Source organism: Rhinopithecus roxellana, chromosome 4 (assembly GCF_007565055.1).
Source record: "Rhinopithecus roxellana isolate Shanxi Qingling chromosome 4, ASM756505v1, whole genome shotgun sequence".
In the NCBI taxonomy this organism is placed as follows: Eukaryota; Metazoa; Chordata; class Mammalia; order Primates; family Cercopithecidae; genus Rhinopithecus; species Rhinopithecus roxellana.
The window spans coordinates 4,148,755-4,176,158 of NC_044552.1; the positions used below are offsets into that span (position 1 = coordinate 4,148,755).

A 27,404-nucleotide genomic window follows, 5' to 3' on the forward strand; every position below is an offset into this window, starting at 1 on the left:
TTGTAGTGAATGAAAAAAGAGGAAACTGCCCAGCATATTTTATGAGGCTGGGATAACTTTGATATTGAAACCCAACAAGGAAGTATGAAAAAGTGAACCTGGAGTCCATGAATACATATATAAAAATTATAAACACATTAAAGGCATCATCTCTTGCCTAACTTCCATGATCTATTTCTGAAACTGATATGTTACATGTAAACATGCTAGGCAGAAACCTATTTCCCATATTTTAAATTGGAAAAGTTACAGTGTATTACATATCAACCCCAAACACTCAACCAGGTTCCTTAAATGTACTTAAAACCAGCAAAATTCCTATACATAGGTAGGAACCTTTAGGATATAAAATGCTTAAAACATCATTTTCTGATTATCAAACTTTAGATGTAATTGTTTTTTTTTTTTTTTTTATTTTCGTAAATTTTATTTTTTTTTATTTTTATTTTTTTATTATACTTTAAGTTCTAGGGTACATGTGCATAACGTGCAGGTTTGTTACATATGTATACTTATGCCATGTTGGTGTGCTGCACCCATCAACTCATCAGCACCCATCAATTCATCATTTATATCATGTATAACTCCCCAATGCAACCCCTCCCTCCTCCCCCCTCCCCCCTCCCCATGATAGGCCCCAGTGCGTGATGTTCCCCTTCCCGAGTCAACTGTAATTGTTAACAGTTGCTTGTGTGCAGTAACTTGGTGTCTCCATGCTGGACACATAGAAGCCATGCATATTCACTGTTGATAAACTATTCATACTGCTTCAGTGTGTAGACAATTTGAATTTCTAACAATTCTGATGTTCTTTTTTTTTTTTTTGAGACTAAGTCTTGCTCTCTCGCCCAGGCTGGGGTTCAGTGGCCGGATCTCAGCTCACTGCAAGCTCCGCCTCCCGGGTTCACACCATTCTCCTGCCTCAGCCTCCCAAGTAGCTGAGACTACAGGCGCCCGCCACCTCGCCCGGCTAGTTTTTTGTATTTTTAGTAGAGACGGGGTTTCACCGTGTTAGCCAGGATGGTCTCGATCTCCTGACCTCGTGATCCGCCCGTCTCGGCCTCCCAAAGTGCTGGGATTACAGGCTTGAGCCACCGCGCCCGGCCCTGATGTTCTAACAATTGTATTTGAAATGCAATTTGAGAATCTACTCACATTTTGTTTTAAAATGTGTATCAAGCTTAAATATAAAGCTTTCCTATATAAATATTAGCCAGAACTTGCTATTGATATTTGCATGGCTTATGAATATTGGATAATAAAAGGAATTCTACCTGGGAGACATTCTTCATTGTATGCCTATAGTGGCAAACCAAATCCAGCAATGTATAAAAAGCAAAATACACAAGTTTATTCCAGGATTAAAAGGTTAATTTGACATTAGAAAATCTTTTACATGCAATTGACTTTGTTAAATATTAGAAGCGAAAATGATCATCAGATGCAGAAAATGCATTTCATAAAATTAAATACCTATTCAGGGTAAAAAGTTTTAGCAAATTTTTAATGGAAGACGGCTTCTTTGTCCTGACATCTACCAAAAACCTGCAGTATTTGACTTGTAGTATTTTAATCCCATATTCGGCCATCTTGCTAAATTCTCTTATTCTAATACCTTGTATTTGGGGGTGCGAGTTGTTTTGGGTAGATGGTAGGTTTGTTTCTTTCCTTCTAAGCCATACAACTTTTAATATTTCATGTTTCTTATATGGGGTAGAAACTCTAGTATATGTTGAATAAAAGTAGTTGAAGACCTTGTTCACATTTTGACTTCATTAGACTTAAATGTGAAAAGGAAAACTGTACATTTTTTAGAAAATAGTAGAAGAGAGTATGTTTAAGACCTTAGGGTGGGAAAGATTTCTTAAGTCAGATATAAAAAGCACCAGCCATAAATAAGTATATTGATAATTTTTATCAAAAGTTTTTATCAAACAACACCATTTACAAGACAGAGGATAAGTGTTCAGAAAATATGAGTAACCCCTATGAATCAATAAAAAGAAGACTAAAATAACCCAGGAGTAAAGTGAGTAAAATATATCAGCAGGCATATTGCAGAAGAGAAAACATGAATGGTCAATACACAGTAAAATGTGCTCAACCTTGCTTGGTATCAAGGAAATGCAAATTGAAACCCCAAATTAGGTTCGGTAATCATTAGATTTCCGAAAATTTAAGAAGCTTTGAGCTTTCTGTGCAGATGGTCATTATTTGCAGATGACAGTTTTGTTTCTTTCCTCAGAAGAAACGTGATGATAAACAACTAGAACTTGGGAGTATAAATTGGAACAATCACATTAGAAAAAATGAGTTGGCATTAAGTAGAAGTTAAAGTTGCACATGCCTTTCAAGCAACAATTCTGCTTCTAGGAATTTTTCCAGAGCATTACATCCAACCTGCAGGGACTGGGGAGGGGTATCTCATTACCCTAGGCCCTGAGAGATGAGGAGATAGATATCTTGGACACATCTGCGATTCATTTGTGAAACCCTTGCACATATGCATCTTGAGATTTGTAACAGAATGTTTGTAGCAAGCTTTGTTTAATCTTTGGACAGTTCCAAAGTCCATCTGCAGGAAAAAGTATGATATTATTCATAAAATAAATATCGTATACAGCAGTGAAAATTAGTGAACTACTACACAGGCTTATCAACATGAATGAATCCCATGTTAAATGAAGACTGTGTCCTGTAGAGGAGCTTTAACAAAAATCATTCTTTTGATTATAAGAAGCATTAACAATATATACAGGAGAAATAATTTTCTGTAAGATCTGTTATTGAATTTATGCTACCTTAGGATCTTAAATTTTTGTATAATTGGTTATTTTAAAACCCACAGCTCATCCAAAGTACTTCTATTGCTTTCCAGAAACAGTACCCAACCTTAAAAATGAAAGTTTATTTTAAAGCCTTCTGTGATGTATTATTGAGATATATGTAAATATTTAAATGTATATCTTTAATATGCATGGTATTAAACTTGTCACTTTGTAAATTTATTTTGTCACACCTGCTCGTGTGTCTTTGGTGGGCTTTACCTAAACAGCATAACCTCCTGGGGCAAATATACTTTCGGACAATTCTGTCTTTTTAACAAATTATTTTATTCTTATCTACTTTAAAGCTAATTATTGTAACTGTATAGTCTTGGAATTCAGAACAATAGTTTATAAAACAAGCAGCTGTGATTAAAGGTGACTTTGTTGTCTAGGCTTGTTCTTTTTTTTTTTTTTTTTTTGAGACAGAGTCTTGTTCTGTCTCCAGGCTGGAGTGCAGTGGTGCGATCTCGGCTCACTGCGACCTCTGACTCCCAGATTCAAGCGATTCTCCTGCCTCAGCCTCCCGAGTAGCTGGGACTACAAGTGTGTGCCACCATGCCCAGCTAATTTTTGTATTTTTTAGTAGAGATGGGGTTTCACCATGTTGGCCAGGATGGTCTCGATCTCTTGACCTCATAATCTGCCAACCTCAGCCTCCAAAAGTGCTGGGATTATAGGCATGAGCCACCGCTCCCAGCCTGTCTAGGCTTTTTCTAAACAAGGGTTTCGATTTTTTTTTTTTTTCTCCTTTAGCGATGTATAAAAAAAATACCATAAATAGTTAATACTTACTTAGGGCTTAGACTCTGAGGGCAGTTTTCTAAAGTCAGACTTTCAGTGTTTTGCCTCTCCTGTTGTTGTGAAATATTAGCTTGCTTTCAAATTGAACTTTCAAGATTCATGGTTTTGCTTAACAGTTTGACATTAAGCCAGTTGAATTTGACTGTTTCACTCTCTGCGTTCAGGGTGGATTTCCTCTGCCTGTGGCAGAAAGTGAACTGAATTTAGTGATGGAAACCCTGGTTTCTGTGCCTTGCTGCACGAATACCTGTTGACCTTGGGCAGATAACATGGCCTCTCTTAGTTTTCTCATCTCTAACATGGCTTAACACTACTTATTCTGCTTATCAAACTTGTGTGGAAATCAAATAAAATGATGTGTTCCTTAAAACTCTGAACTACTGAGTTTTATACTAAGATCCTATTCTACACATTGGTGTACCTTTTCATCATTGGTGTGCTTTTTCTTCCTTCTCCTAACCTCAATAACTGCCGGAAAGAATTTTGGAACATAGCACTATGGGTTTGTCTTACTCCTTACACTTGATTTCCTGGTGGTGAATCTGGGTTTATTGCGAGTTACTTTGAGGTGGAAAAATGGAACTTCTGGAGATAACTTTTTTGATCATTAAGAAATTACAATGATAAAATGAATGGGTAACAGTACAGTTTTTCAGAACCCTTTCTTTTGCTAGATTTTTACTTCTCTTTCCTTTATATACCCCTATAGCAGAATCCCTAGTGTGTTGATTAAGAGCATAGGCTTACTGTCAAATTCCCTGGGATGGAATCTAAGTCCACTGTGGCCCTTGAGGAAGTAACTTAACTTCCATTACACCTCAATTTAAAAAAATCTATAAAATGGAGATTATAATATTGCTTAGTGTATAGGGTTGCTGTGTGGTTTAAATGAGATAATATATGTAAATTGCTTAGCACAGGGTCTGGTACTTAGAAATGTTCAAAATGTTTTAGTATTGATTTAGTATTGATAATTTCTGAGAATCTGTTTACCCTTCCATTCTTTTAAACATAAGTGGTAGTTTCGTGTTTTCTGATACAGTTTTTCTACATATGTTTATATTCTGTATTCAGAATTTAGTTTTCAGTGTTACTGCAGGCATGAACTAAACTAGTTAAATTTTAATGTTTAAATATTGCACTTTAATTTTCAGTAAGAAATGGTTAATATCTAAAAAGTATTCTGGAGTTTTCAAATTATTAACCAAAATAGCATCATAATATAGGAATTTTTTTGTTTAGAGTTTAAAATCTGAAGTTAAGAAAATTTATGAGGTCTGCCACTAAAATATAAACAATAAGAGGGCAGGAATTTCTTTTCTGATTTGTTTGTCATTACATCTTCAGTACCCAAAATAGGGCTTAGCAAATAGTGGGTGGTCAGTGGAAGTTTGTGGAATATTATAAATGAATTTTGTGAGCATAGATCCTTATTTCAGGCTTTGGTTTCCTTATTGCATTGTAGCTGTTTTTTCACTGTGTTTTAAGCTACTTTTAAAGATCTTTTTTTTTTTATTTTTATTTATTTTTATTTTTTTTTATTATTTTTTATTTTTTATTATACTTTAAGTTCTCGGGTACATGTGCATAACGTGCAGGTTTGTTACATATGTATATTTGTGCCATGTTGGTGTGCTGCACCCATCAACTCGTCAGCACCCATCAATTCATCATTTATATCATGTATAACTCCCCAATGCAATCCCTCCCCACTCCCCCCTCCCCATGATAGGCCCCGGTGTGTGATGTTCCCCTTCCCGAGTCCAAGTGATCTCATTGTTCAGTTCCCACCTATGAGTGAGAACATGCAGTGTTTGGTTTTCTCTTCTTGTGATAGTTTGCTAAGAATGATGGTTTCCAGCTGCATCCATGTCCCTACAAAGGACGGAAACTCATCCTTTTTTATGGCTGCATAGTATTCCATGGTGTATATGTGCCACATTTTCTTAATCCACTCTGTCACAGATGGACATTTGGGTTGATTCCAAGTCTTTGCTATTGTGAATAGTGCCGCAATAAACATACGTGTGCATGTGTCTTTGTAGTAGAATAATTTATAATCCTTTGGGTATATACCCAGTAGTGGGATGGCTGGGTCATATGGTACATCTAGTTCTAGATCCTTGAGGAATTGCCATATTGTTTTCCATAATGGTTGAACTAGTTTACAATCCCACCAACAGTGTAAAAGTGTTCCTATTTCTCCACATCCTCTCCAACAACTGTTGTTTCCTGATTTTTTAATGATTGCCATTCTAGCTGGTGTGAGATGGTATCTCATTGTGGTTTTGATTTGCATTTCTCTGATGGCGAGTGATGATGAGCATTTTTTCATGTGTCTGTTGGCTGTATGAATGTCTTCTTTTGAGAAATGTCTGTTCACATACTTTGCCCACTTTTTGATGGGGTTGTTTGTTTTTTTCTTGTATATTTGTTTGAGTTCTTTGTAGATTCTGGATATTAGCCCTTTGTCAGATGAGTAGATTGCAAAAGTTTTCTCCCATTCTGTAGGTTGCCTGTTCACTCTGATGGTAGTTTCTTTTGCTGTGCAGAAGCTCTTTAGTTTAATTAGATCCCATTTGTCAATTTTGGCTTTTGCTGCCATTGCTTTTGGTGTTTTAGACATGAAGTCCTTGCCCATGCCTATGTCCTGAATGGTACTACCTAGATTTTCTTCTAGGGTTTTTATGGTATTAGGTCTAACATTTAAGTCTCTAATCCATCTTGAATTAATCTTCGTATAAGGAGTAAGGAAAGGATCCAGTTTCAGCTTTCTACTTATGGCTAGCCAATTTTCCCAGCACCATTTATTAAATAGGGAATCCTTTCCCCATTTCTTGTTTCTCTCAGGTTTGTCAAAGATCAGATGGCTGTAGATGTGTGGTATTATTTCTGAGGACTCTGTTCTGTTCCAATGGTCTATAGCTCTGTTTTGGTACCAGTACCATGCTGTTTTGGTTACTGTAGCCTTGTAGTATAGTTTGAAGTTTCAGGTAGCGTGACACCTCCAGCTTTGTCCTTTTGACTTAGGATTGTCTTGGCAATGCGGGCTCTTTTTTGGTTCCATATGAACTTTAAAGCAGTTTTTTCCAATTCTGTGAAGAAACTCATTGGTAGCTTGATGGGGATGGCATTGAATCTATAAATAACCTTGGGCAGTATGGCCATTTTCACGATATTGATTCTTCCTATCCATGAGCATGGTATGTTCTTCCATTTGTTTGTGTCCTCTTTGATTTCACTGAGCAGTGGTTTGTAGTTCTCCTTGAAGAGGTCCTTTACATCCCTTGTAAGTTGGATTCCTAGGTATTTTATTCTCTTTGAAGCAATTGTGAATGGAAGTTCATTCCTGACTTGGCTCTCTGTTTGTCTGTTACTGGTGTATAAGAATGCTTGTGATTTTTGCACATTAATTTTGTATCCTGAGACTTTGCTGAAGTTGCTTATCAGCTTAAGGAGATTTTGGGCTGAGACGATGGGGTTTTCTAAATATACAATCATGTCATCTGCAAACAGGGATCTTTTTAAAGACCAGTTGGCAACAGACATTTTTAAGTACACAAAAATAATGAGAAATGCAGTTTGTGTGAAAGTTGGTGTGGCCTCCCAGCTCAGTTGAGGCTTGAATGAAGAGATGATGTGCTTATCCCTCCAGCGTGGGCTGAGAAACCACAGGAGATGTAGCATAGCTTAGTTTCTTATTTCAAATGAGAATTCCTACTATAGTGAAATGTACAAAAAAAAACAATCTAGTACCACATACAAATAATTTTGTATCTTTGATATAATCAGTCTTCCAAAGTCCTTTCTTAATATTTAAGTGGAACTTGGTAAGAATCAGTTGTATTCAGATTCTAACTCTTAAAGAGCCTTAATCCTGGCTGGGCACAGTGGCTCATTCCTGTAATCCTAACACTTTGGGAGGCCAAGATGAATGGATTGCTTGAGGCCAGGAGTTCAAAACCAGCCTGGCCAACTTGGTGAAACTCTATCTCTACTAAAAATACAAAAAATTAGCCGGGTGTGGTGGCAGGCGCCTGTAGTCCCAGCTACTGGGGGGTCTGAGGCAGGAGAATCGCATGAACCTGGGAGGCGGAGGTTGCAGTGAGCCGATATCACCACTGCACTGCAGCCTGGGCAACAAAAGCGAAACTTCGTCTCAAAAAAAGAAAAGAGAACCTTACTCTTGAGATGTGCAAATTGTTGTGAATATTCAAATTCATTTTCTTCTGTCATATAATGGGTTTTGTCACCTTTATTTTTTATTGTACAGATTATGGAGTTTTTTTCCCACAGTTCTTGCTTATTCATGTTGATATTTTCAAAAGATTACCTCTTCTTGCTCCTTCTAAATCTTTCTAGGCCCTTGTCCCTCCCACTGTGTTAAGACCAAAACAAAATTGTCTGGGAGAAGCTAATGTTTATCATTTTCTTTATAGTCTTTAGCAAAAGAAGTTAGAATTATCTTAGGCTGCTCTGGAATTTCACAACCTTGCTATTAGGAACCCTTTACATCTGCTGAATTCCTTGTTAACTTAAATCATTTCCTCTCTTTCTGGAATTTTGGAATTGGCCAATTTCCTCAAAATTCCTTTATATACTTTATTCAATAAGTATTCCTGTTTAAATGTAAATTAAATCACGATATATTCTAAATGTATTAGGGAACTTTTGTTTGAGGACTTCCTTTTTGTAAAGCCAGTAATTACCTGTTAATTATGTTTTATGTTTGTTTTCTTTTTGGTTGTTAGTGGTAGTTTTTTGCTTTAATTTTTTTTAGATTTGGATTTTCAAATATATGGTCTGCTTAAAACGGGGTATACTTAGAAGTGACTTCTAAAGTCATTTTTAAACTTTCTCTTCTCTGGGTTAAGATGCAGTGATACAAGCAGTAATTTGAGGTTTCCTGTACTGAATATTAAGTTGGTTCTTTTCTAAAAATGAAAACAGCTTCAGTCTCTTTTAGAATGTACCATAATCTCTACTGAGTAGACGCGTTGTTAAAGGTAACATTAAATCTCATTACGTTAACTGTACTTTCTTTGTGCCTAAAAGCCGGTTTCACTTTGCCCCCCCTTCTTGTGTGCTGCAGCTGGTGGATAGCGAAGTGGTCATGCTTTCTGCGCACTGGGAGAAGAAAAAGACAAGCCTCGTGGAGCTGCAGGAGCAGCTCCAGCAGCTCCCAGCTTTAATCGCAGACTTAGAATCCATGACAGCAAATCTGAGTAAGTCCGATGTTTTCATTCATTACTTTTAGGAATGAAAACAACTTGGGCAGGGTTTGGTGTAATTTCAAAGCTTTTTAGGAACACATGAAATTCTGGGTTAACAGGATTTTTTGGAAAATCATGATTTCTACTTAATTTCATATTTTGATTAGTTGAGCATTTGACAGAAAATGATGTAAAGTAGAAATTAGTTCTAACTGTTTCTGCCTCAGGTCAGCTCAGGACACATAATTATAATTATGGTGATCTTAAAGTGACTCGGGTTGTCTTTGTTGACATTTGGTCTCTGTTCGAAAGCATACATGTAGAAAATGGATTAGGTGACTTTGTCCTGACTGTAGAATGTATTCCAGAAATTGTTGCTTTTAAAATTTAGATCTGCTAGAACTTCATGTCTTGTAGTGTATTTTTTTTCTCTTCAAACGGATTAGAGACCAAACAAACCTGGTTAAATGAGGGTACTTGTGCTGGGTGTGGTGGCGCGTGCCTGCAGTTGCAGCTATTCTGGAGACTGAGGCAGGAGGATTGCTTGAGCCCAGAAGTTTGAATCCAGTCTGGGCAACATAGTGAGACCTTGTCTCAAACAACAGCAACAACAACAACAACAACAGTGTAAATCAGGGTACCAGTTTGGCTAAATTTATACTCTGGAAATTTATTTTTTTGGTGTTGTTTATTTGGATGGATTATATTGGTATTTTTTTTTCTTGGGTTTATATTCAGAAAATTGTCTTTTATGTTTGATGATGCCACATCTAAGGGTAATACTGTAGCTTACTATTTCCTAATCAAGCTTAAGATCTTAGTAAAATAGGAGGTAGGAGCTGTCTGTATGAGCTAATAACCTGTTTTAGTCTTTTAGGTGGGAAGCTAAAGATATTCTATTATCTCCTCCTGTTTTTAATATTGCCTTATTCAAAGCAAAACACAACTAATATACAAGGCAAGTAATTTGCAAGTCATAAAACAGTTTTTTGTATGTGAACAAAATAGATACATAGTATTTGGAGTGCTGTTGCTGATAACAGTAGCTATCGTTTGTTTATGGCACCTACTCTATGTCAGAGATCATGAGATGCTTCACGATACTAGCTGTAATTCTCACAAGAACCCCACAAATGTAGCTTTTATTATTCCCGATTTACAGATAAACTAAGGCTTGGAGAGGTTGCAACTTGCTCAGGATCATAAGATTTATAAATGCATCTAGGATCCCAACCACATTGATGATATCCTCAATATCAGTATGAGGCAGTAGGATGAGGTGATGAGGGAGCAGGATGAGGGCTCTCAGTAGGTCTCTATGAACTGTATTCTTCAAGTCCCCTGGCTGTTGCCACGCCTTTCAGGGTCAGTGTTTTGTTATTTCTGAAGGCACGGCATGGAAAGGAGATTCTGGGTCTTAGAGAAATGTAAAATGGCTGTCGTTGCCCTCTGCATTGGTTTCCTCTTACAGGTATAGTAATGGTCCTTCCCAAGCCTTGGACATAGCCCTTAAGATGTTTGGAACATTCTTCTTAGCCAGCTGAGAGTAAATCTGTTTACAGATGGTTGTTGTTTGCTTAATACCACTCTGCTGATTAAATGTATTCTGCCACAATTCTAATTATTTTCATAGTCAATTCTGTTTAGGAAATGCAGTCTCTATAAGTCTTTCATAAAATATAGTGTATGTTCATTCCCAATTAGGATTCTGATATCCTGAAAAAGGTTTGATGTTTAGTAATACATGACCTTATTCTTCAGAAACTGCATTTTGGCTTCTTAAATGCACAAGATAGGCCTTCTAGATGTTCACTTGGATCCTTTCTTTTTTAGTAATCTGAGAACATCTAACACTAAACACAAATGAAAGCTAAAAGATTATCTGATAACTGTTCTAGTTAGTAACTTCTAAATTAATTTGAGTCATTTTTTTCCTCTCATCTGTGTCTAACCGATATTGAGCTCTTTTTAGAGAGTGAGTTCAGTTTTTTTTAGAAGGTATGTCTGGATGGTGGTTTTTCATGTATATTGCCAATCTGAATTATCTGTTAGCCTTTGGAATGCATGCTTCCTTTGGGTTTTAATCTATTGCTGTTATTTGCCTGGTATTTATAATAATTAGTGATGAATGACTATGGAAGATAGCATATCAAAACTTGGAATTTTAGAGACCTAGTTAGTATTTGTTGGCCTAGAATGAGCCCAGAGAGAGATGTTTTAAAATCATGAGGCTTTTAGCTAAGCAGTTTAAGCTTCATAGAATCAGTGCTGATGATATTCTTTTTTTTTTGAAATGGAGTCTCTCTGTTGCCCAGGCTGGAGTGCAGTGGCACAATCTCGGCTCACTGCAAGCTCCGCCTCCCAGGTTCACGCCCTTCTCCTGCCTCAGTCTCCCGAGTAGCTGGGACTACAGGCGCCCGCCACCACGCCCAGCTAATTTTTTGTATTTTTTTTTAGTAGAGATGGGGTTTCACCGTGTTAGCCAAGATGGTCTCAATCTCCTGACCTCGTGATCTGCCCGCCTTCGCCTCCCAAAGTGCTGGGATTACAGACGTGAGCCACCGCGCCCTGCGATGATATTCTTTACAGTAGGAAAATAAACACTTTGAAGCCAAATTTGATGGAGTTGTGTAAACATATATCTGCACCATTAATGTACTTTGTGAATTCATTTTGATGCGTTTATGTATCATTCTTAGATTTTGGAAACATTTAGTGTTTTAAATGCTCACTCATTTACTGGGTTTTTTTTTTTTTTTTTTTTTTTTGAGCCTCAAAATCTCTCCTATTATCACCCAAATACCTTGACATAGTATTACAAGGCTTAAATAGTTAAGCAATAATAAAAAAATAAAAACACACTTAGAAGAAAACAGCGATTTTATTTGGTCACATAGTTCCCCTAACCTCTTTGAACTTGTTGCCCTTTCACTGTCAGATGTAACACCATATCCTGTCAGTCCCTCATTTTCCAGGCTGTTTCACTCTTTTGATTTTACTTTGCTCTCTAGAGGGTCTGCTTTTATTGAAGGGTACAGGTTGTATCTTATGTGAACAATTTGGACTTTTGATGATGCTTTTAGCTGTGTTATCCCATGGCTTCATTAATACGACTCCTGGTACCTAGCCCCTTGGGAATTGTTAAGTTACAGCAGATGATCCATTCATGTTGGTTTCAGTCCAGCTTGCAGAAGCCTATTTAATTGACACTTACTGATAAGGTTTGTCATTTTAAAAATAAATAATAAAGGTATGCTGGGAATTGGAAAACAAGGGCTATGAACTTACAGATCTGAGTTTGGTTCCCAGTCCTACAACTTCCTCACTTTAAGAACTGTGCAGATTTCTCGATGACTCCAAGCTTTAGTTTGCTTGTCTGCAAAATGATGATGAGCATACCTGTCTCATAGGTATTTGGGGGATTAAATGAGATGATAAACGTAACCACTTAGCACAGTGACTGGTACATGCTGGGCATCTGCCACGCACCACACACTGCGTACAGACTCTGGACACACAGCAGTGAACAAGGGTGGGTATCTGCCATCAAGATGTCGACATTCTAATGGGGACCTCTCTAGCCTTTGTGAATTTACAAAACCGTTATTCTGTGACAGGAGGGTTTGGATGGAAGTTATGCAATTCAGCTTGTGCTGCAGAACAGTTTAGAATGCAAAACCACAACTTTCAATGTGGTGATATTAGTATTCTGTATATTGAAAGTGTATAAGTATACAATGGAATGTTTTTATTCTGTGAAAAACCACAGTGCTTTTTAATCATAAAACTGGAAAAATATGTTTGACAAGTATATACTGAATTCTCTTGAACTTCCACTAGAGGGTAGTATAATCCTATTCCTTTGTTGAAATTCAAAATGTTAAAGCCTTGTCTTTGAATTCTATTTCTTAGTTTATTTTATATGACCTATTTTAAAAAGACTGTTCCCTTCATCTAGAACAGAAGATTCTGAGTTTTGTTTTTGTTTTGAAATTTTAATTTTTTTTAGAGACAGTATCTAACTCTGTTGTCCAGGCTGTAGCACGGTGATGTGATCATAGCTCACTGCAGCCTCAAACTATCCCTGGACTCAAGCGATCTTCCTGCCTCAGCCTCCCAAAGCTCTGGCACTACAGGATTGAACCGCTGTACCCAGCCAGCAGATTCTGTTAATTCTTAGATAACAATTCTTAGATATAAGAGAATGGCAGCCACATACTGAGTTTGTCTTTTTCTTTTGATTTGACCTAGCCTGATACAGTATTATTTTGCTTTCTTCTGTACAGAATTTTAAAGGGCATCTAACAGAGAAATGATCATAGCTCTGTTGGTTTTTCATGAACTAGGTTATCGTATGTCCAGGTTCCTTTCTGAGGTTAGACCCTTCGAGAGGCACATGAATTCTCTTAGACACCTTTTATGCTACTACATAGATCTCATTTGTTCCATAATGGCTTTTGCAAGTTAATGTACCTCTTAAAGTTTCCTTATTCATACCATCGTTACCTTATTACCTTAGTACATAAAAGTGTAACGTAAGCATTTGAAGAGTCTTGTGGTCTTTCAGTACCTGGCCTCTGTGACCTGTGGGTTTGCAGCCAAAGGAGATTTCTTTGTTCCATGAGGCTAATTATTTTGTTAGAAAAGAACTCATTAAGTGGGAAATAATTTTACTGTGCTACTTCATTCTTTATATATTAGTGGTTACACTACAAATAATATGTATTTGAAACAAATGGCACAAAGAAAAACTCCAAACAGAATTGCTTTTCCTCTGGGACGGCCTTCTCACAAAGATTTGTGAAGCTCTTTTTTGCACAGCTGTCAGGCATTCCCAAATGGCTTTTCACAATAAAATTCTACCTATCTCTTCCACTGATCGCTAAATGAGACATATGCTGTTGTTATAGCGAGCAAAATGGTGAGACTTGAGCTTCTTGTAAAGGTATATTTGTGTCCATGGAGGCCTGCTAGTATTTTATGTATATGCATCCTAAGTTGGTTACCAAATGTACTCATATATGCAACTTGTTTTGCAACAGGAAATGAGCAGGCTGTGACAGGAAAATTAAATTTCTGCCAACTTAAATTCAACATAAAATATTCAGAATACACGTTATGTATGTATTGTCATTATATGAAGAGCTTTTTTACGTTTTTAATATAAGAAGGGATGAAATTTTTTTAATACCAATTCTTTTATATTTTATTACTCATTTCAAGTCTACTAATGTTAAAGTGGAAAATTTTCATCACTTCTTCTGTTTTAAGTCACTGATAATGTGACCTGGTTTAATATACTAAAAGTATCATCATGTTGTTTAATGTTTTCTAAGTTCCTTGCTTATGTTTATTCTTTTACAAAATTTGGCATAATCTCTTAATATTTAAACTAGATGACCATGAATAGATTTGCCTTCTTGGTTATTTTACATGTTAGAGTAATAGAATCATTCTATCACCAGCCATTATTCTTTATTGAATTCAACAGGCAAGTTATTAGGGGATAGCAAAGAAGCAAAAATACAGTCTGCACCTTTAAGGCCCTTACTGATTCCTGAGAGAGATGAGAGTACACAACTAGTTGGATGATATCAGTCAGAATGTGAGTCCTATGTGAGGCTGAAAGGTCTGGGGCAGCACAGAAGAGGAAGGGAGTTCTGTGGGAGGAGGGCGGGCTGCCACTGGCCTAAGCCTGAAAAGACAGGCCGGGGTTAGGGACAGGCAGAGGCAAGGAGGAGGAGGCACCAACGTGCAGGACTCATCTTGTTTTGCTGTAATGTAGAATATGTGAAGGAAAGAAGTGAAGTAAACACAGTTTGTGGCCAGAGAGCAGTAGGTCTCTGAATGATAAGGAGTTTAACTTGAAAGTGTTCGGAGCCTGTGAAGCTTTTTAAAGGGGAGAACATAAATATGAATTTGGTGTTAGCAGTCAAATGACCACTGACTATTTCAAGCATTTTTAGTCTAAATTTGTCATTCAGCACAAGAGCATGATGCTGTCCTATTCAGAAGTATGTACAGCGTGTTTTTCATTAGGAATTCCAGGTTGATAAACCACTCACATGTTTTCATCTGGTCCCCACGTTATTAACAAAAGAGTGACTGGGGCAGCAAGTACAATTTGTACCTAGAACAGAATTTCTGTCCATGAGAAATTAATTGGCCTGCCTAGAGATCAACCTCATTTAAGTTCCTGGCCTCATTAGCTCTGTAGTCAACCAACAGAGCTAGAATCTAAATGGAAATTGCCATCTGTCCAGATAAAGATTAAAAAGGTAAAAAGAACATACACATTTTCCAGCATAGAATAATTGTTGGCTCCATTACATAGTTTCTTTTCAGAAAAATCATTTGAAATTTCATTGCTTTTACCAGTAGGAGATCTTAAGTCTAAGAATATAGTCTGGAAAATAACTTATAGGTGTGTAAGTTTGTAAGGTAAAAATGAAAATGTTGTTGACATTTTGATCTAATAGATCCATAGATCTTGTTTACATCATTATCATTACTGGTCAATGAAATTATTAGTTCTAAATGACTTATTAAATATAAAACTTAGCTAATCTAAAAATTTTCTCTATTTTTTATATTCAAACATTAATTATTTACTAAGTGTCAAGTATTAAGTTTAGGTACTTTGGCTCATTTAATCCTTTTAACAGCTTTGCAAGATATGTGTTGTTAGCTCTCTCTTCACAGACAAGGTATCACATTGCATCTCATATGGCAGGAACAGAGCTGGGTTTTTAAGCTTGTGCTTCAAAGCCTAGCTCTTAACCAGTCCTCCATATGCTAAGCATACGTGCATGATACTGAATGCACCAAGTAGCTTAGAGTTAAATGGAATCTATATTAAATTTAACTATTCTAGTTTTTATCACTAATCAAAATGAAACAACCTTTTACATAATCCTGTTAGCTATGATAGTCTTTTATACATTTTAAGACCCTGTCAGACTAGTTATAACAGAATGAACTGAGTATTGCTTCTTTAGTGCTAGGAGTACTAGTTCCCAAGCTGAATCTCCTAGTCAGTTTTTCATTTAATAAGACAAAAAACAATGTAGGCTGGGTGTGGTGGCTCACACCTGTAATTCCAGCACTTTGGGAGGCCAGCCCAGGAAGATCACTCAAGCCCAGGAGTTCAAGACCAGCCAGGTCATAGCGAGGCCTCATCTCTACAAAAAAAAAATATATATGTAAATGGCAGTACATCATTTTGCCTGATTCCCCCATATAAACTCTTTGTGTACCATTTGTGACATTCTGAAAAATCTTAGGTATAGTTATTGGCTAAAATTTAGATTTTACAAATTGTTTCATTTAAGCGTTCCATAATCACGTATAGTAGCTGTTTGATGTGGCCTCTGAAGCTGGGTTCAAAACCACCCTGAACTACATTATTATTAGCCTTTTCCAGATTTGCCAGTGGTTTACAGTGATATATCAATATGATGAAAGTCAGTACCTAAAATGTCTGAAGAAAACTGCTAAACTGCTTGTCGTCATGTTTTCACTTTTGAATAAAATTTATTCCCCCCCACCAAATTCATGTTTTTAAGCCTTATACCCTAGCAGAGGGGAGAGGGAGTTTTTATAAGCACAAATATTTAGTAGGGTTAAAATTTAGGATATTAGAAAGTGTCAAAAAAAAAAAAGGAATAAGACCTACTATTTGATAGCACAGTTGGGTGACTATTGCCAATAATAACTGTATATTTTAAAATAAAAAATGTAATTGGATTGTTTGTAACTCAAAGGATAAATGCTTGAGAGGAGGATAAAAAGAGAAAATGTCAACACTTCTTGGATTATCTAACAGCTGTTTGGATCAAACAAAGATTAATTAAAAATAAAATCTTCATTAATAAAAATTCATACTTTTTAAATTTTTTTTTAACTTAATAATTCTTTTCAGTTCCAAGATCCCATTCAGGAGACCACACTAAATTTAGTCATCTTGTCTTCTTAGGTTCCTCCTGGCTCTGACAGTTTCTCAAACATTTTTTGTTTTTGATGACCATGACAATTTTTTGAGACATGGTGATCAGATATTTTGTAGACTGCCCCTCAGTTGCAAATTGAGCACTTTGTAATATTTTGGATATCAGTCCTTTATCAGGTGTGTTCTACAAAGATTTTCTCCCAGTGTCTGCCTTGTCTTGTCTTTTAAAAATTTTTAAGTTTTTGTGTATTTTTTGCTTTTATTATTATTTTTAATTGACACATAATTGTGTATATTTATAGGGCACAGTGTGATTTTTGATACATGTACACAGTGTGTAATAAATCAAGGTGGTCAGCACATCCATCTCCTCAAACACCATTTTTTTGTGTTGGGAACATTCAAAATCCACTCTTTTGCTATTTGAACATATACAGTTAATTGTTATACTCTCCATACAGTGCTATAGAATACTAGAACTTATTCTTCCTATCTAGCTGTAGTTTTGTATCTATTAACCAACCTTTGGCTACTGCCCACCTCCCCAGCAGCCTCTAGTAAGCACTATTCTACCCTCTACTTCCCTGGGATCAACGTGTTTAGCTTCCACATATGGGTGAAAACATAACAGTATTTATCTTTCTGTGCCTGGGTTATTTCACTTAACATACTGTCCTCGAGGCTCATCCATGTTGCTGCAAATGGTAGTACTTAAACCTTTTTTTACAGCTGAATAGTATTCCATCGTTTATATGTAACACATCTTCTTTATCCATTCATCTATTGATGGATGCTTAGGTTGAATTCATGTCTTGGCTATTGTGTATAGAGCTGCAGTGAACATGGGAGTGCAGATAACGCTTCAAGATACTGATTTCCTTTCCCTTGGCTGTATTCCCGATAGTAGTGGGACTGCTGGTCATATGGTAGTTCTACTTTTGATTTTTTAAGGAACTTCCATACTGTTTTCCGTAATGATTATACTAATTTAAATTTCCACCAACAGCGAATGAGAACTCCCCTTTCTCCGCGTCCTTGCCGGAATTTGTTGTTTTTGGTCTTTTCGGTAATAGCTATTTTTTTTATTATTAGTTTTAGGGGGTAAGGGGTTACAAGTGCTTGTTTGTTGTGTGGCTGTATTGCATATTGGAAGAGATTGGGCTTGTAGTGTACCCAATACCCAAATAGTGAACATCGCACCCAATAGGTAGTTTTTCAGTCTTTGTCCCTTCCCACCCTTCCCCCTTTTTGGAGTCCCTAGTGCCTGTTATTTCCATCTGGCAATAGCTATTCTAACTAGGGTGAGATGTTATCTCATTGTGGTTTTGATTTGTATTTCCCTTATAATTAGTGATGTTGAAGATTTTTCCATATACCCGTTGGCCGTTCATGTACCTTCTTTTGAGAGATGTCTATTCAGTTCATTTGCCCATTTTTTAATAGGATTTTTTTTTATTTTTATTTTTTGCTGTTGAATTGTTTGGGTTCCTTGGGAATTTTAATTAGTAGGGCCCTTATGAAAAACAATATGGAGGTTCCTCTGAAACAAAACAAAACGAAAATAGAACTCCATATGGCCAGCAGTCCTATACTAGGGATATATTCAAAGGAAAGGATTTTAATCCCTTGTGGGATGAGTCATTTGCAGGTATTTTCTCCCGTTTTGCTGGTTGTCTTTTCAGTCTTGATTTTTTTTTTTCCAGGCAGAAGCTTTTTAGTTTGATGTAATCTAGTTTGTCTATTTTTGCTTTTGTCACTTGTGCCTTTGAAGTCTTCTCCATAAAATCTTTGTCCAAACCAATGTTCTGAAATGTTTCCCGTATGTTTTCTTCTAGTAGTTTCATGGTTTCAGCTCTTACATTTAAGTCTTTAATCCATTATGAGGTGATTTTGTTCTAGGGTGAAAGTTAGGAGTCTAGTTTCATTCTTCTGCATATGGATATTCACTTAACCCAGCATCATTTATTGATGAGACCATGTGTTTCCCAATGAATGTTCTTTGTGCCTTTGTCAAAAACTGATTGGCTATAAATAGGTGGATTTATTTTTGGGTTTTCTGGGTTCTCTGTTCTGTTCCAGCATGTCTGTTTTTATGCTAGCATCATGCTGTTTTGGTTACTATAGCTTTTTGTAGTATATTTTGAAGTCAGACAATCTGATGCTTCCAGCTTTGTTATTTTTGCTCAGGATTGCTCTGGCTATTCAGGGTCTTGTGTGATTCCATATGAGTTTTAGAATTTTTTTTTCTATTTCTGTGAGGAATGTCGTTGGTGTTTTGATAGGGATTGCATTTAATCTGTAGATCACTTTTGGCAGTATCATCATTTTCACAATATTCTTCTAATGCCTGAACATGGGGATGTCTTTTCATTTTTGTGTCTTCTTCAACTTCTTTCATTAGTGTTTTATAGTTTGTCATGTAGAGATCTTTCATCCCCTTGGTCTCAAACTCTTAGGCTCAAGTGATCCTCCTGCCTCAGCCTCCCAGAGTGCTGAGATTACAGGTGTGAGCCACCGCACCTGGCTCTTTCCTTCCCTTGGTTAAATTTATTCTTAAGTATTGTAATTTTTTGTAACTATTGTAAATGGGACTGCTTTCTTGATTTCTTGCCCCCTGCAATTTCATTGTTGGTGTATAGAAATGCTACTGATTTTTGTATGTTGATTTTGTATCCTGCAACTTTACTGAATTTATTAAGTTCTAAAAGTTTTTTTGCTGGCGCTTTTAGAGTTTTCTCTACATAAGATCATGTCATCTGCAAACGGGCATTTCAACTTCCTCCTTTCCTATTTGGATATCTTTATTTCTTGTGCCTAATTGCTCTCTCTAGGACTTCCAAAAACAGGCAAACATTTGCATCACAATAAACCTGTAATTGTCAGTTGAAATTTGAGGAGTTTGTCTCAAACCTAATGCTATGAAAGCTAATTTAGAAAGTCATATGAAAAGCTAGTACGTAAATGAAGGAGTTATATTATAGCCCTTTAAATGAACCCAAGACTGGAAGGCTGCAGAGCCAACTTGTTCCTCTTCACTGCTCCTTTCCCCACTGGATCACTGTTACTTCCCGGCTTGGGAATCATTTCTTGCTGAGCTTTCCCTCATCTGTGTTAGATGCCACTCCTTTGAGTTCCTACGGCACCTCACTCTGTCATGCTCTGTTGTCATTGAAATATGCCTCCCCTCTCCTGTAAGCTCCTTGAGCTCCAGGACTGTCTTTTTCATCTTTGTATCCCAGTGACTGTCATATGTCAGTGAATAATAGATAACTAGTTATGAGGCTCTGAGTTCTCGAATGTTTGACCTCAAAAGCTTTTCTTTTATATGAGAAAACAACTAATCCTTGCCCCTACAATCTCATTTTACTTAGCATCCTATCAATTGGAAATCAGTGTAATGTGAGAGGGATTCAGTTTGGATTCCTGACTGTCCTTCACTGGCCGTGTGGCCCTTCACTAGCTTGCTTGGGCAAGGCACTGTATTTGTTTTTCTAGGCTTTAGTCTTGAATCTTTTCAGTGAAAGGTTTGAGTGGGTGATGTTCATGTTCCAATAAAGCTGCAAGGCTCTGTGGCCTAGCAGCAGAGTGGAGTAGTGAAAGACTAGTCACCTGACAGGCAGAGCGAAGTCACTTCCTCACCCAACCACTGAGTAGCCTGGTAACCCCTGCTTACCAGGTATTTGTGCATATCTACTGCGCCTTGAAGATTTGTGTATGTGATGTGCTGGAGGCAAAACAAATGCTAACGTAATTTAGAAACACAGATACTAAGTTAGTTAAGGATAGGTATAATTAGGTTAAGTTAGGTATAATTTGTGTTAATTATATTTTGCCATATTCTTATTATGTGAAAATTGGTTATTCGCATGTGGTATATGGGATCATTAGGATATAGTATTATGTTAATCAAGATAATGTTTCTCCATTTCTTTGTCTTCCTGGTTAATTAGTATTTAGGAAAGTTTATTTCTTAGTAATGCTTGAAATGTAGTCAAAAAAGATAATTTGAATTATGTTTTAATGTTGGCCAGTATGTTTTCTTTTGCTTCAAGAAAGTTTAATAAAAAATACTTAAAAATGCAAAACAATCTCAACAATGTAAACTTTTACCTTTTTGATACTTTTTTTTTTTTTTTTTGAGACGGAGTCTCACTCTGTCGCCCGGGCTGGAGTGCAGTGGCCGGATCTCAGCTCACTGCAAGCTCCGCCTCCCGGGTTTACGCCATTCTCCTGCCTCAGCCTCCCGAGTAGCTGGGACTACAGGCACCCACCACCTCGCCTGACTCGTTTTTTTGTATTTTTTAGTAGAGACGGGGTTTCACTGTTAGCCAGGATGGTCTCGATCTCCTGACCTCGTGATCCGCCCGTCTCGGCCTCCCAAAGTGCTGGGATTACAGGCTTGAGCCACCGCGCCTGGCCACTTTTTAAATACTTTTTGTATTCATCATGATCAAGGATTCTGACTTTTGAAGTTTGTTTATTTTTATATACTTTCAGCTCATTTAGAGGCGAGTTTTGAGGAGGTAGAGAACAACCTGCTGCATCTGGAAGACTTATGTGGGCAGTGTGAACTGGAAAGATGCAAACATATGCAGTCCCAGCAACTGGAGAATTACAAGAAAAATAAGAGGTGAGTTTGAAAACTTTGCTACCATATTCATTTTCAGTCTCGAAGTTTTCCATGTTACTTTACATGCTACTCTTTAAAAGTCCCGGCTGATAAAAGACAAGGGTTTCGACATGAAGCTGATAAATAAGCTTTCCAAAACTTTTTTAAAAAACCACTATCTGTTGCCATCTTTTGGAGATGAGTTATAGAAAGCTCAGGAAAGGGTAAAACATGAATCCCAAATATAAAGATGAAGGAGTGGAGCACAGGGCAAAGTTTTCCAGCAAAATAGGAGCCCTGAGCTAGTTTTCTCCACGTGGCAAATGACTGGGTTGCTCTTTTCTTTTCTTGCTCTTCTCCTCCATTGCTAGAACAGAAAGAAGGAACCTGAGCTCAGGCTGTGGAAAGGGGCTGGAGGGCTTCAAATCTCAGCTCAGTCACACACTACCTATGGGACCTTAGGCGAATTATTTTATCTCTCTTAGCCTCAATGTCACTGGTTTATGATGGGGATAATGATGTACCCCTATCATAGAGTTGTGAGGATTAAATGAATGAATTGTTACCTAATTCAGTTAGTGCTTTGTAAATATTAGTTATAATAATGGCTGTTATCACTAGGCCAACCTGAACTGGAGATGGAAAAGGAGTCTAAGGGTAATAGCCTGCTAGACTAGCTCTGGCATCCCAAGTCCTACAGTGGCCAGCTCAGAGATGGAAGGTACAGGGTCGGTATTTCTGAAGTCTGTGGGGAGTCAGTCTCAGAGGGCATGAGACAGACTGTCGTCTGTGCTGGGCACCTCTGGAACAGAAGCTGGAGGCGGGCTTTGCTAGTTGGGAGGAAGCAGAAGTCATGGAATTGGGTCTGGCTGTGGCCCAAGAGCAGATTTGGTAGGAGAGGGAGATGGATAGGTTGGACAGAGTACACTCTTGGTGTTAGGAGTGCTGATAAGTGGAGTTGTTCTGGGTCTAGTGACAATAACAGGAGTGGGTTGCTATCATGGACAGGAGGAGCTGGTCACTAATATACCACTCCCCCCACCCCCAAGGAGGCTAATACATAGGTGAGGTGCATTGCTGTATTGATGTTAAAGTCTTCTAGAATGAGGCCAAGGGATGAGGCAGAAATGAATAGAAATGAGTATTTTAGAACACAAGTTCTCAATTAGGGTCATGTATACTTAGAGATGGGCACTAAATGTTAATGGGCCGTAAAAGTCTCCTGGGGAGAGTATTTAAAATGGGGTTTCCTGGGCTCCGTCCTTGGGGAGTCCATTCTAAAGTTAATTCCAGTGGAGAAAGTTGAAATGACTCCTTATTCCATAAGCCTCTAGAATGGTTTAAATTTAGAATGGTTTTAAACAGGCCTTCTAGGTGGTTCTGATATGGGTGGCCTGTGGACCATACTTTGAGAGACTGCCGGGCAGAGATGGGAGATGGGTTGTGTGCAGGCTGTGGAAGAGCTTCAGAAGAGTTCCAGGGAGGCCATGGAACAGACTATTTACAAAAGGTTGTATGTATGTGAATTTTCCAGAGGTGCTTTCTATACATTTCATTTGTCCCACAAAGATTGTAGGAGGGCGTATGGCATCATGAACAATGGAGTGTTTGGCCAGGTGCAGTGGCTCACGCCTGTAACCCCAGCACTTTGGGAGACCGAGGCATATGGATCACGAGGTCAGGAGATCAAGACCATCCTGGCTGACACGGTGAAATCCTGTCTCTACTGAAGATACAAAAAATTAGCCGGACATGGTGGCAGGCGCCTGTAGTCCCAGCTCCGGAGGCTGAGGCAGGAGCATGGCGTGAACCCGGTGGGGAGAGCTTGCAGTGAGCCAAGACTGCGCCACTGCACTCCAGCCTGGGCGACAGAGTGAGACTCCATCTCAAAAAAAAAAAAAGAATTCTTGTCAGAGAAGAGACTTTTTTTTTTTTTTTTTTTTAACATGATAGAGTTTCACTGTTGTTGCCCAGGCTGGAGTGCAATGACGTGATCTTGGCTCACTGCGACCTCTGCTTCCTGGGTTCAAGCATTTTTTCTGTCTCCCGAGTAGCTGGGATTACAGGTGCACACCACCATGCCCAGCTAATTTTTGTATTTTTAGTAGACATGGGGTTTCACCATGTTGGCCAGGCTGCTCTCAAACCTCTGACTTCTGGTGATCCATTAGCCTCAACCTCCCAAAGTGCTGGGATTACAGGCATGAGCCACCGCGCCCGGCCTGGAGAAGGGACTTTTAAATGAGTGGGTGCACCTTGTGACCCAGGGCATTTCCAGTATGATATGTGGGCGTGGGAAAAGAGGAACTTCGCTTAAGAGGAAGGTAGCAGAGGTAGAAATGCTCAGGCTAGTCTTCATTGTTAAATGAAAAGTTAGAGAGACATTCTGTTGTAAAGAAGTTAGGCATGGAAATATGGTTTGTAATACAACAAGAGTTTCAAGGAACATGGTAGGAAGGCTTAGAATTTTGAGAGGAAATTTTTGCAGGAGGTTGGACAGCTTGGGTACAGGTCATGTGACCCTAGAAGGTGGTTTTCTTGTCTGTGAAATGGGGATAATAACAATACAGTACGTTATAGGGTTTTAGGGAATCAGTAAAGTGCTTGGAATAGTGCTTGGCACCAGCTAAGTGCTCTGTCAGTGGCTGCAAGTTCTGACTAACTTGTATTATTAACTCGTGTAGCTATAAAGAGATGGGTAATCTATATATTTAAATAGCCCATTGCTTTTTAGCTACATAATACAAGAATTATATGACTATTGTGATTTTTCTATCAAGATGTGTTGAAATTTAATTGTTGGAAACCTAGTATAATACCTTAAGATATTGCGGATTCTGTTCCAGTCCACTGCATTCTGCAGTAAAGCTAGTTACATGATTTTTTTGCTTTCCTAGTGCATATAAAAGTTATGTTTATACTATACTGTATGTAGTCTATTAAATGTGCACTAGCATTATGTCTTAAAAAACAATGTACATACCTTAATTAATAATACCTTATTGCTAATGATCATCAGCCTTCAGTGAGTTGTAATCTTTTTGATGGTGAAGGGTCTTGCCTCTATGGTAATGGCTGCTGACTTATCAGGTGGTGGTTGCTGAAGGTTAAGATGGCTGTAGCAATATCTTAGTTAAAATAGCTTAACAATGAAGTTTGCTACATCAATGGACTCTTTCTTCCAGGAAAGATTTCTCTGTAGAATGTGTTGCTGTTTGACAGCATTTCACCCATAGTAGAATTACTTCCAACACTGGAATCAATCCTCTCAAACATTACTGCTGCTTTCTCAACTCAGTTTATGTAACATTCTATGTCCTTTCTTGTCATTTCAACGATGTTCACAGCATCTTCACCAGGAGTAGATTTCTTCTCAAGAAACCACTTCCTTTGCTCATCCATAGGAAGTAACTCCTCATCTGTTTAAGTTGGATCACGAGATTGCAGTAATTCAAGCATATCTTCAGGCTTCGCTTCTAATTCTAGTTCTCTTGCTGTTGCTACCACATCTGTAGACTTCCTTCATAGAAATCTTGAACCTCTCAAAGTCATCCATGAGGGTTGGAATCCACTTCTTCAAAATTATTGCTAATGTTTGATATTTTGACCTCCCACCACTAATTATGAACATTCTTTTTTTTTTTTTTTTTTTTTTTTTTTTTGAGGTGGAGTCTCGCTCTGTTGCCCGGACTGGAGTGCAGTGGCCAGATCTCAGCTCACTGCAAGCTCCGCCTCCTGGGTTTACGCCATTCTCCTGCCTCAGCCTCCCGAGTAGGTGCACCCGCCACCTCGCCCGGCTAGTTTTTTTTTTTTTTTTTTGTATTTTTAGTAGAGACGGGGTTTCACCGTGTTAGCCAGGATGGTCTCGATCTCCTGACCTCATGATCCGCCCGTCTCGGCCTCCCAAAGTGCTGGGATTACAGGCGTGAGCCACCGCGCCCGGCTAATTATGAACATTCTTAATGGCATCTGGAATGGTTAACCCTTTCCAGAGGTTTTCAGTTGACTTAGATCCATTGAAGGAATCATTATCTACAGCTGCTATAGCCTTACAAAATGTATTTCTTAAATAATAAGACTTGAAAGTTGAAATGACTCCTTATTCCACAGGCTGCAGAATCAATGTTGTGTTCATAACAATGAAACAACATTGATCTACTTGTTCATCTCCGTGAGGGCTCTTGGGTGACCAGGTGCATTGTCAATGAACAATATTATTTGGAAAGGATTTTTTTTTTTTTTTTTCCTGAGCAGTAGGTCTGAACAGTAGGCTTAAAGTATTCAGTAAACTATGCCACCAACAGATGTGCTTTCATCCAGGCTTTGTTGTTGCATTTATACAGCACAGGCAGAGAAGATTTAGCGTAATTCTATGGATTTTCAGGATGCCTCCCAAGATTTTCAGAGTAGTAAATGAGACACTGGCTTCAGCTTAAAGTCACCATTAGTCCTTCACAAGAGAATGAGACTGTCCTTTGAAGTTTTGAAGTCAGGCACGGACTTCCCCTCTCTAGCTATGAAAGTCTTAGATGGCATCTTCTTCCAATAAAAGTCTATTTTGTCTCTTGACAATCTGCTCTTTAGTGTTTTCACCTTCATCAGTTATCGTAGCTAGATCTTCTGGATAAGCTGCTGCAGCTTTTACGTCAGCACTTCCTGCTTCACCTTGCACTTTGTTGTTATGGAGATGACTTCTTACTTTAAATTTCATGAACCAACCTTTGCTAGCATCAGACTTTTCTTCTCCAGCTTTCTCACCTCTTTTAGCTTTCATAGAACTGAAGAGAGTCGGAACCTTGCTCTGGATTAGGTTTTAACTTAAGGAAGAGAATGTTGTGGCTGGTTTAATCTTCTGTCCAGACCACTCAGACTTTCTCCATATATGGTGGGTTTGTTTTCTTACCGTTCATGTGTTCACTGGAGTAGCATTTTTAATTTCCTTTAAGAACTTTTCCTAGGCATTCACAACCTAGCTAACCATTTTGTGCAAAAGGCCTAGCTCTTGTCCTGTCTTGACTTCCGACATGCCTGCCTCAGCAAGCTTGATTATTTCTAGCTTTTGATTTCAAGTGAGAGATGTGAGACTCTTTCTTTCACTTGAATAATTAGAGGCCATTGTAGGGTTATTATTAATAATTGGCCTAATTTCAATATTGTTTTGTCTCAGGGAATAGAGAGGTCCAAGGAGAGGGAGAGAAATTGGAGAATGGCTTGTCAGGGGAGCAGTCAGAACACATACAACATTTATGGGGTTTGGGGCACCCCAAAACAATGACAGCAGTAATATCAAAGATCACGGATCACCATAATACATAAAACAATGACAAAGTTTGGAATATTGTGAGGATTCCCAAAATGTGACACAGAGACATAAAGTGAGCACATGCTGTTAGAAAAATGGCACTGGTTTGCGTAACACAGCGTTGCCACAAACCTTCAATTTATTTAGAAAGTGCAATATCTGATAAGTGCAATAAAATGAGGTATGCCCACCCTTTAATACATAAAATTGAATTTCAGGTTTTGACAAGTTAAGATGATTAGATGGAAAAGCAGGGAATAAGATTTGGAGCTATGAAATTTTATTTGCTTTTTTTCACCCTCACCCAGTGACTTAGATATATTTTAATCAATGCATTATAATTTATGTGCTATAAAATGATGCCTGGGCATGGTGGCTAATGCTTGTAATCCCAGCACTTTGGGAGGCTGAAGTGGGAGGATTGCTTGAGCCCAGGAGTCCAAGACCAGCCTGTACAACGTAGACCCCATCTCTACAAAAAAAAAAAAAACATTAAAAATTAGCTGGGTATGGTGGTGCATGCCTGTAGTCCCAGTACTCTGGAGGATTGCTTGAGCCCAGGAGGTCGAGTCTGCAGTGAGCTATGATCATGCCGCTGCAGTCCAGCCTGGCTGACAGAGCAAGACCCTATTTCAAAATAAATAAATAAAATAAAAATAAATTTAAAAATAAAGTAACAAAAATTTAGGGTTGGGATAAAAAG

At 38.0% G+C, this 27,404-nt stretch overlaps 1 protein-coding gene across 5 annotated transcripts in view; it reads left to right on the forward strand.

Moving 5' to 3' along the window:
• DTNBP1 (dystrobrevin binding protein 1) overlaps positions 1-27,404 on the forward strand; it is a 158,516-nt gene that overhangs the window by 36,846 nt on the left and 94,266 nt on the right. For all 5 annotated transcript variants that reach the window (XM_010376394.2, XM_010376393.2, XM_030929318.1 and 2 more), the window contains 2 exons: positions 8,722-8,854; positions 21,288-21,420. In XM_010376394.2, coding sequence (XP_010374696.1) covers positions 8,722-8,854; positions 21,288-21,420 — 266 coding nt within the window. The remainder of the gene's footprint in view (positions 1-8,721; positions 8,855-21,287; positions 21,421-27,404) is intronic.